At 41.2% G+C, this 13,035-nt stretch overlaps 6 protein-coding genes across 6 annotated transcripts; 5 read left to right on the forward strand and 1 right to left on the reverse strand.

Annotated features, from left to right (window-relative positions):
• Positions 1-161: 161 nt before the first annotated feature.
• Positions 162-1,847, forward strand: V1514DRAFT_134742 (uncharacterized protein). Its single transcript, XM_066924459.1, has 3 exons — positions 162-623; positions 694-1,340; positions 1,398-1,847. The coding sequence occupies exons 1-3, from the start codon at positions 455-457 to the stop codon at positions 1,785-1,787; spliced, it is 1,206 nt and encodes a 401-aa protein (XP_066782026.1). The 5' UTR covers positions 162-454; the 3' UTR covers positions 1,788-1,847.
• A 60-nt stretch (positions 1,848-1,907) lies between these two features.
• On the reverse strand, positions 1,908-3,617 carry V1514DRAFT_348407 (WD40-repeat-containing domain protein; the record flags this gene model as incomplete). The annotated part of the gene is made up of 3 exons (XM_066929327.1): positions 1,908-3,209; positions 3,268-3,471; positions 3,525-3,617. The coding sequence occupies 3 exons, from the start codon at positions 3,615-3,617 to the stop codon at positions 1,908-1,910; spliced, it is 1,599 nt and encodes a 532-aa protein (XP_066782027.1).
• A 193-nt stretch (positions 3,618-3,810) lies between these two features.
• Positions 3,811-6,599, forward strand: V1514DRAFT_334653 (uncharacterized protein). The gene is made up of 4 exons (XM_066928262.1): positions 3,811-3,862; positions 3,924-4,035; positions 4,092-4,249; positions 4,301-6,599. Exons 1-4 carry the CDS (start codon positions 3,860-3,862, stop codon positions 6,368-6,370), a joined length of 2,343 nt encoding a protein of 780 aa, XP_066782028.1. The 5' UTR covers positions 3,811-3,859; the 3' UTR covers positions 6,371-6,599.
• A 641-nt stretch (positions 6,600-7,240) lies between these two features.
• Positions 7,241-9,090, forward strand: V1514DRAFT_283708 (uncharacterized protein; the record flags this gene model as incomplete). Its single annotated transcript, XM_066925130.1, has 3 exons — positions 7,241-7,282; positions 7,335-8,224; positions 8,277-9,090. Coding segments are annotated over 3 exons (1,746 nt in total), but the record flags the coding sequence as incomplete, so codon positions are not given.
• A 168-nt stretch (positions 9,091-9,258) lies between these two features.
• On the forward strand, positions 9,259-10,943 carry V1514DRAFT_334659 (uncharacterized protein). The gene is made up of 2 exons (XM_066928263.1): positions 9,259-10,185; positions 10,236-10,943. Exons 1-2 carry the CDS (start codon positions 9,277-9,279, stop codon positions 10,839-10,841), a joined length of 1,515 nt encoding a protein of 504 aa, XP_066782030.1. The 5' UTR covers positions 9,259-9,276; the 3' UTR covers positions 10,842-10,943.
• Positions 10,944-11,088: 145 nt separating this feature from the next.
• On the forward strand, positions 11,089-12,973 carry V1514DRAFT_334660 (mitochondrial 37S ribosomal protein uS2m). The gene is made up of 3 exons (XM_066928264.1): positions 11,089-11,382; positions 11,441-12,025; positions 12,082-12,973. Exons 1-3 carry the CDS (start codon positions 11,352-11,354, stop codon positions 12,810-12,812), a joined length of 1,347 nt encoding a protein of 448 aa, XP_066782031.1. The 5' UTR covers positions 11,089-11,351; the 3' UTR covers positions 12,813-12,973.
• Positions 12,974-13,035: the final 62 nt, after the last annotated feature.

Here is a 13,035-nt window from a genome sequence, read left to right on the forward strand (position 1 = left end):
TCTGCAGATGCTTAGTTACTCATTCTCCGTTACACATCACCTAGTTGTACTCCATCACAACCGGCAAATTTCAAACGATTACAACCAACATTTGCAAATAACGATTAACGGGTATTATAGGTTTTAGTAAAGAGGCATTCGACTTATTTATTATACTTGTATTGTATTTTTCACGTAGTTTATTATTCGATGCTCCGTCGTTTGCAGCCGGAGCTAACCCATTACGGCAATCATGTCCGTGTCAGTATTCAAACTCAGGGGTAACATCGCCTATCGCAGTAAAAAAGTGCCATCCGGCGGGAAGGATCAAGCCACGACCGATAAGGCCTCGTCGTGCTCAAATCATTTGCAATTTCAATATATATTATGACAATGCAGTCTACCATGATGGCTTTTGTTAAAAGCAGATTCATTGCGATCAGTTTATTTAGTACAAACTTTGGTCACGAGCGCGATGGGTTATCTTACGGAATACGCCAAAACCACGTCGAGCGTTAATCAGGTTCTTCCCGTCGGCATTGTTTTCGCAGTTTTGTTTGTTGTTGTGGGTTTGCTTTTCAAAAATTCACATTTCAAAAAAACTTGTGCTGGCGTGTCTAATGGTGATCACGAGAAATTTAAACGTAAGTTAAAAATATGTTTTAAAACATGGTGGGGACATGGTGGGGACATGTAATAATAACTCATTAAAAGAATGGCTCCCGGTGGAGTTCAAAACTCCAATTCCAGAATCATATCCTGACTGGGATATTAAAACAACCAAGCCGCTACCTTACCGCCCGTTTAAGCACAATTATCACGTTACTATGGGTATCCGTAATTTGCAATGGGACGACTGGATCGAGCTTGATAACGAGTGGCCGATTTATCATAAGAGGAAGCTTGAACGGCTTGAAGAACGAGGTGATGAGTTACTTAAAACTGGCGCAGAAGCATTTGATGCTGCTATTGAACTCTTGGAAGAATTTCGCCAATATTTGCCTGCCAGATACCCTACCCTGTTCAAAAAGACTGATGTTGGTATCAACAATTTGGAAACCGGCGAGTCATTTGATATCAAGGAGTTAACTATTACTGGTCCCTTAGATCCAATGGAAATTGTTGCAAAGCTGTTGCAAGACGATTTGGCCATCATGATGCCCGGAGACGATGGTCAATACTACCTTAGAGCAGGATGCGTTTTACTAGCTGGATTTTGGAGATTGAAAGATAAATTTGGAATGCCTCTTTCTGAAATTCACACGTCCGGAGATGTTCCACAATTTAAGGAAAAGCTGCAAGTATCGATGGAGCGGTTTTTTACAAGAATGCGCGTTGATAAACCGGTGGTTCGAAATAATGTATGTGAAATTCCAATTTCAGGCGATGCCTAACCTTTGTTGCTAATGTCTGGCTAGTATTTTATTCAAACAGATGAAGATCTTGGATGGTCTGCTGCGATTGGACCGGAAGATTCAAACGAGATTGGTTGGGATGCAGCGACTCAGGCTACCGACGTCTCGCGATTGCATTTCCGGTCTGAACGACAGTCTCTGCGACGACTGCCCAAGTCTGGCGCGATCGTGTTCACGATTCGCACTTATTTTGTTCCTATTATAAAGATTGCCAAAGAACCGTACGTGCCTGGTAGATTGGCAAACGGGGTTCGCGCGTGGGCTGAAGATGTGGCGGTGTACAAGGGCAAACGGAAATATGACGATTTGTTACTAAAATTCTTGGATGAGGAGCATCAGAAGCAGATCGCCAATGGCTTAATCGAAAAGGAAACCGCAAACTACCCGTTTTAGAACAATGTTTGTTTTATTTTGTTTGGATTGGCGTCTCATATATACACGGTACAAAACTTTTTATGTATTAATGCAACTTAACTTAACAATATGTACACTTTGAGTAGATATTAAGCCTGTTTATGCGAACCTTGAAAGGGCTGGTCCAAGCTTCTTGTCGTCCACAGGCAGACCTCGTTTTCTTTTTAGGTTATTTTGTCTCGTCTCTTTTTCTATCTTTAATCCAGCTTCAACCCGTAACCGTCGTTCATCTATAACATGGCTTGACTTCTTTCGTAGGTATCGTCTCAATGCCGAGTTCTTTCCACGCATCTTGGCTTTCGGTTTTAACTTTGCTTCGTATTGTTTTGCCTTGACATCACTTTCACCGGTAGTCTCAAAAGTCAATGCCTTCTTTCGTTCCTCAGTCACGCGAGGGTCTACTTGGCCAATAAACGTAGGATCGAGCGCAATCATCTCTGGCTTCAACTTATTAAGCAATCCGTGAACTTCATTTTCACGTCGTTGTTGTAAGGTCTCATAAGGATTAACTTCCAAGGCATCGAAATTAGCCTCTCCAGCGCCAGGGACAATCAAACTAGTGAATCCTTCATCGTGTCCTAACCCTAGCAAATCATCAAATGGGCAAAACCGAATATCGTTAATGGTCGATCCAGGATTTAAATGTGTCATGTATGGCGATTTCTGCTTTGTTTTAAATGCGTCTTTCCACACTGTAACATGTGGACCCCATCCGACTCCTAACAGGCCACGATCTGAGATGTCAAGAGATGTAGCAGGTGTGGGAGTATAATATGAGTGAACTTCTTTATATGTGCGAACGTCCCAAATTTTCAATTGGCTATCTGCACCAGTGGTAGCCATGTAATTACCGCCTCTGTCAACTGCAACAGCGCGGACTGGACCTTTGTGGCTCAGCATCCTTACCAGTGGTGTACTCGACGTTGGAGACCATAAAGACACTACACCGTTTGTATGTCCAAGATGAATAATGGCATTGTATGGGTTTTGCGTCATGGCTGTAATGACTCCAGACTTGGTCCTAAATTCGGAAACAGCATCGCCGGTCGACGTATCTTGATATTTCAGAAACCCAGCATTGCCAACAGTGGCAAGTAAAAAATGATAGGGCAAAAACTCCATATTTGTGACTTCAATGTGCTTCTTGAGGCAGTGAATTTCAGTTCCTGATTTGTCATAAATATAAACGTATTTCTTTTGCGCGACCGCGAAAAACTGATCATTGTGAAGATATTTCACATCCCGTACTGTCTCATTTAAGTGAAGCTCAGTATCGATCGTACCTTCTCGAAAATCAAACGCAGAAATGTGTCCTTTTCTTCCTCCAAGTAATAACTTCCGGCCGTTTCGTGTGTAGTCGATCTCATATGGTCCAAAGTTCTTTAGTTGCAATTCAAATCCCTGTTTGACAAATTATTAGAAAATTTACATAATTGCTAAATTAATAAAATTTATTTACCTTTAATGCGGTAGTGACGTCCACGTTATCTTTTAGATCTTCTTGTCTAAATTTATACGTCCGCTCCATGCCCTCCGCCTCCAAGTACCCTGCATCTTCTTGCAGCAGCAACTCAGTTGCTTTGGCACTTTTAGCAGCATCTCTGTATTTTTGATCCGTTCTCCTAACCTGAGATCTAAGTTTTCTATCCTTGACCTTCAAATTCTGTAACTAATTAGCACCTACATATTATTGACAAGAAAATCACACACACGTACCTTTGAGCTTGCGCTTCTGGCATAAACCGCAAGCGCATTATCCTCGCTAACCCCATGAGGCTCTAGTTTTGCATTTGTCGTAACAGCAGCCATGAAGCTAATGTTTTTATGCAGCTTTTTTTTTTCCCTTAAAATGTCATATGAATCGACGGAATTTGGTCGATATATTATTATTTTGCCTTGGCCAAAGGAAACTTTTTCCCTGAAGTCCCAACGCATGTTACCCGGATTTAACATTGGGAACTCCCAACTTTAGCAAAAAAATTTCCCATACTATACGATTCAAGCAAGAAGGTCATTTACATCCTCTTTATTGTGCGACATAATAGTAAAAGATGGTAAGTTTCTGTTTTGGATGAGATTTGGTTGAAAACTTATGTTTATTTTAAAATGTTATAGAAGGGATCTGACGATATGATTGGACACCATCACCGGTCCACCTTGAAGAAGATTCAAAAGTCATACAAATCGAAGCATTCTTCCAAAAGTGCCCTTAAAGCTAAAAACAAAGGTATTGATTAATATAAATATTATAATTGCAGTTATAAATTGTTAATTTGAATATAGGAAAAATTGAGAAGAGCGTCAGTAACAACAAATTAAGGCATGAAGCGACGAAGCAAGAAAGACGGAATAAGGCGAAGCAAGCGATGCTTCATAAGCGTGTAGAAACTGAGCAAAATAAGAAGTTTTTTGATGGAAGAAAGGGCGCTTCAAGAATAGTGGTAAGAGTTTCTTTGTAAATGTCGAAAATCTTTAGGGTTAATTTGGAGTAGGCAGTTATTCCGTTATGTCCAGACGTTGACGCAACTGAAGTTGTGAAGCGGCTTAATGGTAGCGTTGACATCAATACAAAAGTTCCTTATAGTGGAGTGTTTACAGTACCTGTTGAGAGATATAAGCAGAAGATCCAGTATATTGTGGCCCCAAGACACACGACATCAATTCTGGATGCCGCTCAGGTTGCTGATTTTGTCGTGTTTGTGCTTTCTGCTAAGCAAGAAGTAGATCATTTTGGTGAGACTTGTCTCCGGACTATTGTCTCCCAGGGCGTGTCTACAGTGTACACTGTGGTCCAGCGACTAGATGAAGTTGAATCAGCCAAGATGCAGACCGAACTTAGAAAGTCACTGTTATCATACATCTCACATTTTTTTGCCGAGCAGGAGAAGGTTTACTCGATAGAAAACCAACAAGAGGCTTTAAACGTTATTAGAGGATTGTGTCAACAATTTCCTAAAGGTGTTCAATGGCGAGATTCAAGAACTTACTTGCTAGCAGAAAAGGCTGGGATTGACAATGGATCAGTTGTAGTAGAAGGTATTGTCAGAGGTAAGAAGCTAAACCCGGATCGTTTAGTTCACATTCCAGGGTTTGGAGATTTTCAGATTGAAAAGATTACTTCCGTCACTGAAGATTCGTCATCGATGGCTGTTGATAATGACAACAATTCACGATACGAAGGAAATTTTATCGCTATTCCAACTGCAGATCAGGATGATTTAGAGGAATATGCTCCGTTTAATGACACCATGACTGATGAGATAGATCGGTATGAAGAATCAGCACCCGAGCGAGGAGTGCGACTTGATGGTCATTTTTATCTTTCCGACGACGAAGAAGATGCAAAGGCACAAAAGTCACTGAAAGAGCAAAACAAGATTCCAAAAGGTATGTCTGAGTACCAGGCAAGATGGATTTTGGAGGAGAATTCCGATGATGAGTATGACAGCGACGAAGAAAAGAATCACGATGATTCAATGATGTTAGACGATGATGATGATGAAGATGATGATACACATTCGATCGCACCATCTGCATATGGATACAGTGCTACGGAAGCTGATACCAGAAGCGAGATGTTTGTTGATCTTTCTCCGGAGGAAGAGGCTCGGCAGTTGAAAGAATACCGTGAACGAGAAAGAGAAGATAATGAGTTTCCTGATGAGGTAGAATTACCTCCTGAAGTTAGTGCAAAAGAAAGGTTTGCAAGATATCGCGGACTAAAAAATTTCCGTTCATCAGAATGGGACACAGATGAAAGTGATCCAAGACGACCAGATATTTGGACGGGATTGACACGCTTTCAAAACTTTAGAGCCACCCGAAACCGAGTGCTGAAAGAAGCAGCCACAGATGGCGTTTCTGCCGGTACGCGGGTGTTGCTATACATTAAAGCGCCTTCTGACGTGGTTTTGGCATTTGGATCGAAGACAGTATTGCCTGTATATTCTTTATTGAGATACGAACACAAGAAAGTGGTGCTGAACTTACTGGTAACACCAAATACTGAGTATGAACAACCGATTCCGTCAAAAGATGACCTTATATTGCAATGTGGTCCTAGAAGATATCGAGTAAATCCGCTATTTTCCGAGGCAGGCAATAGTTCTAATAACGTTCATAAGATGGAGAGATTTTTGCACCAGGGACATACTTCTATGGCTTCAGTCATTGCGCCAGTGTCGTTTGGTAGCACGCCAGTTAACTTTTTGAAAGAATCAGACAAAGGACTCGAACTTGTCGCATCAGGCAGTGTAGCGGACGCAGACCATAACAGGATCTTGTCTAAGCGGATAATTTTAACAGGATATCCGTATAAAATTCATAAGCGTCTGGTGACTATTCGGTATATGTTTTTTAATTCGGAAGATGTTAATTGGTTTAAGGCAATTCCGTTATTCACAAAGATGGGCCGGTCAGGTTATATCAAGGAAAGCATTGGAACCCACGGTTACTTCAAATGTACTTTTAATGGGCCGCTAAATGCACAAGATACGATTGCAATGTCATTATACAAGCGAGTATGGCCACGGCAGTCGGAGCTATGGACAGGCAATTTTTGAGCGGAGGAATGACACGTGTATATGTATGGGCTAAAAAAAAAAAGAATATGTACATTATAATTTCTACAAAAGTTGACGTTATCTATATTTTTTTAAAAGTTTTATACTGGGGATTTTATATTGGCACACTGCAAACTCCACAATTGTTATTAGTTTTTATGTAGTTTTGAACGACGAGAAAATTTAAAGCAGTTACATTCATATTTCAATCAAACCTGTTATAAATTAATTTTAAAAATCATTACAGATTCTGATGAACTGCAACCGTGTTCGGTCTGTATTTAGAACGATCAAAAATTAAAAGGCTGCCATCGGATTTTATCAATTTTTTTTGATTGAGATTGCATTGTAGCAGGCTGCAGAATGATACTCTAATCCTAAGAAACTTGTAGAACGTTTTATGGTCGTCTTGATATTAATTAAAAGACAAACCAGCGACATAAGCATCAAATTACAGGTCTTACATCTGAGATCAACTGTTTGCTGTCTTGTGAATTTTGTTGTGCTGAACAAGATCAATATAAACTTTTCACCTCCGAGGTCCGACCCGCTCCGTTCTTTGATCCGAGAGTCGTGATTAATACATTATTGTATTAGCTTGGGCACAACGCCTCCAGCACAGTGCCTTTGCATGATTGTTTTTTTTTTCTTTTTCATCTGATACTTCAGTGTAGATCGCAGCGGGTCAGTAATTTAACACTTTTCGGCTGCGTTTCAGTCAGTTTCCCTGCTTTCGTTTACAATTATTGCCCCGGGTACATCGGTTGCTACTACCGGTGTCTTCCATGAGGCTTTCGTACAGTCAACCTGGCTCACCTGGCTCATTCATTTAACAATGAGGCCCGTGAAAAAAGAACAATTAGTCAACTAGAAGAACGCGTGGATATCCCTAGACGAAGGGCAGTAATTGCTGTATGTATATAATGTTTTAACAGTCTCAGTCTATCTTCTTAACACTTCATAGTGTGAAGTCTGCCGGGCAAGAAAATCAAAATGCGACGGAAACCAGCCAAAATGTCGTCTTTGTAAAGAATTAAACGCGGAATGTGTCTATAGGGAGCGTGGGTTAAAACTAGACGCCAGAGACAAATTGATTTTGGACAAACTTGATCATATCGAGGGATTACTGCAACAGTCACTATCTAACCAAAGATCGTCGTCGTCACCGATTGTTTCACCATCGTCGAGCAAATCCAGTGATATTACTGCAAAAGAATACGTTTTTTCCATTCCAGAACACCACTCCACACCTTGGACCAACCTTGTTCGCAATCCAAAAGTCTCTGAGCTACTCTCAAACATTTCAACAGCTCCATCCCCGTTACATTTGGAAACCAGCCGACCGTCGCTGCAATTAAATCCAAACATTCTTCTTGATCTTTCACACGTGCAACCATTTGTTAATGCATTTTTTGAAAACGTGAACCCGTTTTACGCTATTGTTTCCCCTTTTAGCTGGAGTCGATACTATCGTGCTGCCCTGTCCCATGGGTTTCGTTCAGGTCCAGAAAGCGTAATCATTCTTCTCGTTCTTGCTCTTGGAGAAGCCAGCATGGGCACTCCATTATCTCTCATTCAACAGGGTACAACCATTCCTGGTCTCAATTTTTTTGCATCTGCTTGGCCCTTGTTGCCATCCATATTTATTTCCAATACCACTCTGGACTCTCAAGCCTTAATGCTTGTGACTGCATTTTTATTCTATTTAGCCAGGCCACTTGAAGCATGGTCAATTCTCTCGGCGACCTGCTTGAAGCTCAGAGCAATAATTAAAATCACACCCCCGAGCGAAATGGAATTCGAGCAGAAGGAGCTTTTCGAAAGAGTATATTGGAATGCGTTGATTTTTGAAAGGTGGGGTTTTTTTGTGTATTGATTATCTTGATTTAAATTCTAACTGGGTTAGTGATCTTCTTGCAGAATTAGAACTTCCGCATAGTGGTATTGAACAGTATGAGAATGAAATCGAGCTTCCTTCTGGATTTATACCTTTAAAAGAAGATTCTGAATCCTTGGTTCCTGGTAATGATGATTTATGGTATTTTCTAGCTGAAATATCATTGCGTCGTCTACTTAATCGAGTACATCATTTACTTTATCCGAAAGCTAATGAGAAGATTTCGATTGCCACGTATCATCCGATCGTGCAAGAGCTGGATTTTCAATTGACACAGTGGTACAACTCGTTACCTGACGCGATTCAATTTTCGTTCCAAAGAAAGAAGCTTGACAATAAATTTTCTACGATTTTGCGACTTCGGTACTTTGCTTGTCAATTTATCATCTGGCGATTATATATCGAACTTGTATTACAAAATATCGAGCTTCTTTCAGACTCCAGAATTCAAGAAGGTGCTACAAAATGTGTTGAAGCCTGTTTAAGACAAGTTGAACACATTGAAGAACACCGCGACGGGCATATGTCATATCTATGGCAAGGTAGTTTGTCCATCACGGCAACATTGCTTACGCTAGTGGCAATCACAACACAGCCTGATCTAGCCAGACGACTTCTTCCATATACTACTGAAAAAGTAGCTGCGACCATTGTGAAAGGTATCAGGTTTGTTCAAAATTTAGCTCACTTGGCGCCTTCGATAGCAGCAGCATCGGATGTTCTTTGTGACGTTGAATTACAATGGCTCGTGACTCTGAAGAATTTAGGGGTCGAAGTCGACGCAAGTGACAAATCACATTCGTCTTCTGGAGCAATCACTTGAAGCAATGTAAACGGACGATTAAAATTTATGGTTTTTAATTTTGTATATTATGTAAGTTCTGAGTCATTAAACTTTATTGCCTATCATGTGCACATACACGAGCCCCTTACAAACATCCGATCTCCCCATGCCGCGTAAAAACCCACCGTCAGCAATCACGATTCACATCTACCTTCAACCAACTCAATGACAGATCCATTAGCGCCCGTAATCGGTGGGACTGCTGATAGCAGCGGGAATAACTCGTCGGCGTCATCTTCGACGTCGTCTCTACAGTCTCCAGCGCTTGCAAAAGCTAGCTTAATTTCACCTCGCTCACCATCATCACCTCGAAATACATCTACAAGTGGACGAGCACGATCTTCGTCGATTGCTGAGTTACTTGCAACGCCTCCCCCTTTAAAAAACGACACCACGCAGGTTGACTGGCAAGATGTGAAGTTGTCGTCGTTAGTGCAAGACGACCAACTTGTGTACATTTATGACAACCTTCCCGTCGAGGAAGCTTACAAGAAATTACTGGAACATAATTTCACAAGTCTCCCCGTGAGAGTAAATCCAAATGATGTTACTCAGGCTGAATCATTTGATTATTCCGATCTTGCCGCGCTTCTGCTTTTAGTTTTGGGTCACTTGCACCCCCAAAAGGAAATTGAGAACTTCTCCGACTACGTCGCAAAAGCCAGAGCAGGATTTAAAGTTCCTGTGTCGTTTGTTTTAAGCTTGGGCCCAAAAGATCCGTTTATTACCGTTCCGGAATCCGAGTCGCTTATTTCTGCAGTTGAATATTTTGGAAGCGGAGTCCATCGATTGCTTGTCACCAACGAAGCTGAGACTGACGTCAGGGGGTTGTTATCTCAACGCAGACTGATTCGGTATATTTGGGAAAATGCAAGAAGATTTCCCACCTTGGAACCACTGTTCCAGAATACGTTGCATGAGTTGAATATTGGGTCAAGTGCAGTCATTTCGATCGGGGGTGATAAGCCTGTGATTGAAGCTCTTGAGATCATGCAGCAGCAGTCAGTTTCATCATTGGCTGTTGTTGATGCGGAGAACTATCTGTTAGGAAATATTTCTATTGTTGACGTAAAGGTGAGAGTATTGGATGTAGCAAGTTTGCCAAATTCTAACCTGCTTTTTAGCACCTCATGAAATCATCTTCTGCCCATCTACTACATAATACTTGTCTTCAGTTTCTTACCGTCATTTTAAGTGATCGTGGCTTAGAAGATGGAAAAGATTCGTTTCCTGTGTTTAATGTCACGCCGTTATCGACCTTGGGCCATACGATTGCCAAGTTGGTGGCCACGAAGTCTCACAGAATGTGGATAGTTCAACCGTCTAATGGAACACTTCTTTCTTCTGGAAATAATTCGAATGCTAGTTCCTCGGAAAAGTTAACTGGTTCTTCACCTTCTCTTGTGCCAGTTTCTTCTCCTGCTGTGTCTGCGGGTGCCAGAGGACTCGGCGGCAAATTAATAGGTGTTGTATCTTTAACGGATGTTTTATCTTTACTGGCAAAAGTGTCGGGAAAAGGAGTAGATCCTTCTGAAGCTCGCAGACAGCGCAGAAGATCATCTTCGTCATCTGTGCGGTCTTTCACCCTCGAGGGTTCTTCTTCTAATTCAGGAGGGGTCGCAAGTGCTGCAGCTGCAAGAAGAAGTGTATCGATCGAGAGGGGATACAGAAACTCACTTGACCGGGGAAGCAGGGGATCAATAGACCGAGGAACAAGACCATTAAGATAGTGCTTGGTATTCTTCGCAGTACGTCAGTGGGGGCCAGTGGTAGCCTGATCGGTATTTTCTATGTTATTGTTGTATCGTGACTTGTCAATCTCTATTACAATAAAGTTTTTTTTATTTTTTTTTTCCTTTTTAATTCTTTCATTTGATTTTAATTCAAGTTGTTTAATTTATATAGTTGATGGTCATGATTAACTGTGGCTTGAGATTCACTCCAACTTAACTGGCCGGGTGCACAGCCACGCGTTAAGCCACTCATTTTCACTTGTCGGGTTCTTTGCTCACCGCAAAAATTGATTTGCGACAATCCAGCATTGCGAAGTATTCCCATTAATTCAGCTTCGGCAGGATTCGGTTTATTTAAATTCAGCAAATAACAATTTTTTTATATCGCAAATTGAAATTGCTCAAAACTTAATTGCAGCAAGATTTTTGGTGTAACGAAAATAATAGTTCGATTCGAGCACTGCGGGTTTTACACTCCATTAAAATTAGTATTCATTTGTTGAAAAGATGATGTCCCGAGCTTTGCGACCCATATACTGTATGTATATGCTTAAGATAGTTTAAAATTTGTTTTTTTATTGATTTAATGTTGTTAGGTTTTGCAGCTGCTAGAGCCATTCGAGTGCCGCCATCGCAAACATCCGTCAGGCTACGATTCACAAAATCTCAGTTTGTAAGGTCGTATTCATCGGAAAAAAAGCCTACTGAAGAAGAGTTAGAAAAAGTGGCAAATTCTGGCCTGCTGGATGCTGAGGAAGCCGGTGTTGACGAAGAGCCATCATTTATGAGCACACGTGACTCTCAGGAGGAAATCCCAGGTATTCATAACCATCCGTCAGCGGCTGAGAGAAGCTTTTTACATATTGGTCATAATGATAGTGAAGGTCAGAGACAGCCTGCGCATGGAGTGGAAGAAGGATTTCAACATGTTAAAGGGGATGTGTTGGTGAAGAATAAGCCAGGTCATGTTCACTCAGCTCTGTTGAGTGACAATGTCGATGTTGATTTGATCATTGAAAAAGAAAAGAAACTGTTGCTTTCTCGAGAATTTGTAGGATTTGTTGAGCATTTGGAAGATGAAGGTAGCGAAGAGAGATTAGAAGCTCAGCGTCTCCAGGTCTCTACGGAAAAGAAAAAAGATTTAAACCAAGCAAAGTTATTTTTGCGACGGAAACATCACGGTATGACAAGGTAGTGGTCACTGACTTTTGGCAATTTTCTAATATTTTTTTCTTAGAGCACAATATCGGCCAATTAGGCACTGTTAATATTCCGCTTTACAAGCCGTATGAAAACCGTAACTTTGCTAAACCAATCTCAGACGTGACAACTACGATGCTTCTTGCAGCCGGCGCTCATATCGGAAGCAGCGTCAGTCGGTTTGTTCAATCCAATCAGCAATTTATTTATGGTCACCGTGAAGGAGTGCATATTATTTCACTGGACAAAACCCTCCCATATCTCCGCCGTGCTGCTCGTACTGTCAGTAGTGTTGCAGAACGTGGAGGGGTTATTGTTCTTGTCGGAACGCGACCGGGACAACGACGTATTGTTGAGCTAAATGCCCAGAAATTGGGAGGATATCCAGTATCTAAGCGTTGGATACCAGGTACATTGACGAATATTGGGCAAATACTTAAGCATCGAGAAATTCAAGTGCTAGATCTGGAAGACAAGGTCATCTCGAAGAATGTCAAGAATGAAGCACCAATTACTCCGGACTTGGTTATTTTCCTTAATCCGATTGAAAACCAGGTCGGATTGAACGAGTGTAATATTACAGGAATTCCTACGATTGGTATCATTGACACTGACTTTGATCCGAAAGCGGTCACCTATCCTATCCCAGCAAATGACGATAGCATAAGAGCGATTGAACTTATTGCTGGAATTCTTGCACGTGCGGGCCAAGATGGTGTTACCAAGAGAAAGAATGCGGCCAAAGAGGCCAGAGAATTTGATGGTTAATCACAAGAAAAAAGTTTTTTTTTAATGAAGTTGTATATCCAGGCATGGTTTGTGAAAGCGACATATTAGGCGGCATTGGCCGGATTAAATATTCGTGTAAAATATGCTAGGGTAGATTCTTTTTGTAAATATATTAATAATTGATCGAGAAGTACAATTAATTAACGGTAGATCACCAGTTTTCAACTTTCCCACAATCACCTACCCACCTTGTAAGAAGCGA

The sequence above is a fragment of the Lipomyces japonicus genome (genome assembly GCF_038497905.1).
Source record: "Lipomyces japonicus strain CBS 7319 unplaced genomic scaffold V1514scaffold_35, whole genome shotgun sequence".
Taxonomy (NCBI): Eukaryota; Fungi; Ascomycota; class Lipomycetes; order Lipomycetales; family Lipomycetaceae; genus Lipomyces; species Lipomyces japonicus.